Source organism: Hipposideros armiger, unplaced genomic scaffold (genome assembly GCF_001890085.2).
Source record: "Hipposideros armiger isolate ML-2016 unplaced genomic scaffold, ASM189008v1 scaffold_30, whole genome shotgun sequence".
In the NCBI taxonomy this organism is placed as follows: domain Eukaryota; kingdom Metazoa; phylum Chordata; class Mammalia; order Chiroptera; family Hipposideridae; genus Hipposideros; species Hipposideros armiger.
This window is the reverse complement of record NW_017731380.1, coordinates 2,729,106-2,731,718: the sequence shown is the minus strand read 5'-3', so window position 1 is coordinate 2,731,718 and position 2,613 is coordinate 2,729,106. Positions and strand designations below refer to the sequence as shown.

General features: G+C 35.6%; 1 protein-coding gene across 1 annotated transcript in view; it reads right to left on the bottom strand.

The window, feature by feature from the left end:
• Positions 1–2,613, bottom strand: part of BAZ2B (bromodomain adjacent to zinc finger domain 2B) — a 277,499-nt gene that overhangs the window by 134,358 nt on the left and 140,528 nt on the right. Inside the window, exon 3 of the mRNA XM_019636819.1 lies at positions 883–1,030. Coding sequence (XP_019492364.1) covers positions 883–1,027 — 145 coding nt within the window. The 5' untranslated portion in view covers positions 1,028–1,030. The remainder of the gene's footprint in view (positions 1–882; positions 1,031–2,613) is intronic.

Genomic DNA, 2,613 nt, shown 5'->3' with positions numbered 1-2,613 from the left:
TAAAAAAAATAAAAACTAAAAAAATACATATTTGAAAATTTGCTAGAATATTTTGTTAGCATACATTCCATATTCATGCATTTCGCTTACCCCAAATTACAAATCTAATTTTTGAAAGTGAAATATCATTTAGTTCTACTGCTTACAAACATATAAAATTGTCTATACAACTAAAAATCTTCCTAGTGATAAAGGAATGACTTAGTCAAATTTAGTTGTTTTAAAAAAAGGATCTTTTCTACCAAAACTGTGTTGGGGCAAAGAGTGATTTTGGGGGGTAATTTAAAATACTTTCTACATTATTAATCAAATTGAGACTATTTTCACTTCTGAAATAAGCTCTCTTCTTTAGCAACACAAACATTGTTCATGTTTAAGAGAAACTTGTCATGTTCTAAACTCTTAAAATATTTTCCATCAAGTAAACGATCCATAGTATATAACACATCTGTGAACTGAGGTATTTAGAGTTTGGAGAAGGTCATTTCAAACACTGGAAGCAAATTTAGGGCACAGGGTTTAGGTAACGATTTTTTTGTATTTTACTCTTACCACCAAGGATTCCTTTGTATTTCTTCACTCCTTCATGGGAGTTTTACAAAGACTTTGCATGTATTAATTTATAATTGAAATGGTGACATTAATATTAAATTTGCACAGAGGACTTCTAATAAGCATGAAAAGCTTGGAATAACCAGTGCTACCCCAGTGTGCTAATAATATCCAGAAAAAGTAGAGACTAGATACTTGTAGAGACCTAGCCATTGTTCAACAGGTCAATGAGGTAAATGAGAACAATTTACTCAGAGTTCAATAAAACACCATGAACACAAATTGGTAAAGAGCTGGCATTCTAAAATCGAATTAGCAAAGAGTATTTACCACATGGGTTGATTGTAGAGCTAAGTGAAGCAGCTCCAGTGGAAAGGCTGCCTTTTGAAACCGATGAAGCCACAGAAGGTATAGAAGATGAAGTTGGGATAGTAGAAGAGGCTGTTGAGGATGGTAACCGTTCTCCAGACTCCATTATCTATGAGAGGAAGAAAAATGTTGATAGTATTAGATACACAGTGGGATTATTTAAAAGAATTAAACATACTTAAAATAAGTCAAACTTATAGACATACTTTTTAAAAATATGAAATAAGTTTTGAACATGTTCTTCAGAAATATAAAATATGGAATAAAAACATTATAATTAAAAATATCAATTTATGAAATAAGTTTGTTAAGCATACCAAATCCTCTTTGAATCAACTTGCAGCGTTTCCTTATATCAAAAAGCATATTAATAGTGGTTTGAATAAACTAACTTCACAAACATGTATGNTTCGAATAGCTAATAAGTGGACAAGCCAAGATTCAATTTCAGGGCCTACAGTTACAACATCCTTGCGTTTAATCAATACATTATTCTGCCTAAACTTCAAAGCACGGCACATGATGTTCTAAATGATCTGACCTTGGCCGACTCCCCAGCTTGACCTCCTGTCCCTCTGTTCCACTTAGCCATAGCAGATACTGCCTACCCATTCTCTTCTTTTTCCTTACTAATAACCTCTATTTTCTTCATGACGGCAATATATGTTCAGCTAAAAACTTTTTCCTGGCCTCCCTTGAAGCTGAAATTACCATTCACACAGTTCTGATGAAAGAGATGTAAGTGGAAATCTCCGGATGGGGTTTCTGGAAAAGCTCTTTAAAAGGGGTCAGAGTAAGGCCCGTGCAGGTTTTGTGCCGCCACCCCCGCCCATCTCCTTCCTCGCTGGAAAACAGGGCTGTGGGTGGATCAGCCCTCTTACAGCCACGAGATACACACATGAGCATCACAAGCCCCTGACTTCAGAAGACACAATATAAAATTAGGAGGAGTCCGGGTCCGTGGTTGACAATACCCATCCGAGGACTGCCTATCTCGGGGTGGGGCTGATGTGTTTATTCGCCATGTTTTCCTGTTTATAGTCAACCACTGTCTTAACTGATAAATGGCCTAAGTTGTGGCTTTACTCATCAACTTGTAATTTCTTCAATATACCACTATTTCACACACTTGTAAAGAGGTAGGTGTCTCGCAATTAAGATACACATTCACATCATTCTCTTCAAGAGAGAAGCAAAAATACTCCCATCTTTAACTAGACAAATTTTAAACAGTTTATCTGTTTTATACACTCAGCATTTTCTAAGCTTCTGTTTGAAGGGTTCTACCTTTAAAATGGTTTGAAAACCAGTGGTCTATCGAACAGTTTAACTATTATTGAAATTTCTCAAAATTCTATCTTTGTATTAGGTCAAATGGCCACAAGTCTCAAACAAATCCACTCTGTAAAGTTTAATTGTACAACTGTGCTTAAATACTGCTCTGTGAGCTTTTGCTCAGAGCCAACATGTGGAACAGTCTGAGTATCTGTGAAACTGGCATGTCAGATATTATGCATCATTTAGCCTTTTAAACAAAGTTTCTGGTACCATCTTCCCCACACCACTCAGGGCCAGAAAACTGTTTTTTTCTGAGAAACTGATACGCTTACTAGCACTAGTATATGAGCCATATATCCCATTATGTTTTCCTTTTATTCTTAGCAGCTAGTTTGTTAAGTTTTTGTTCATTTT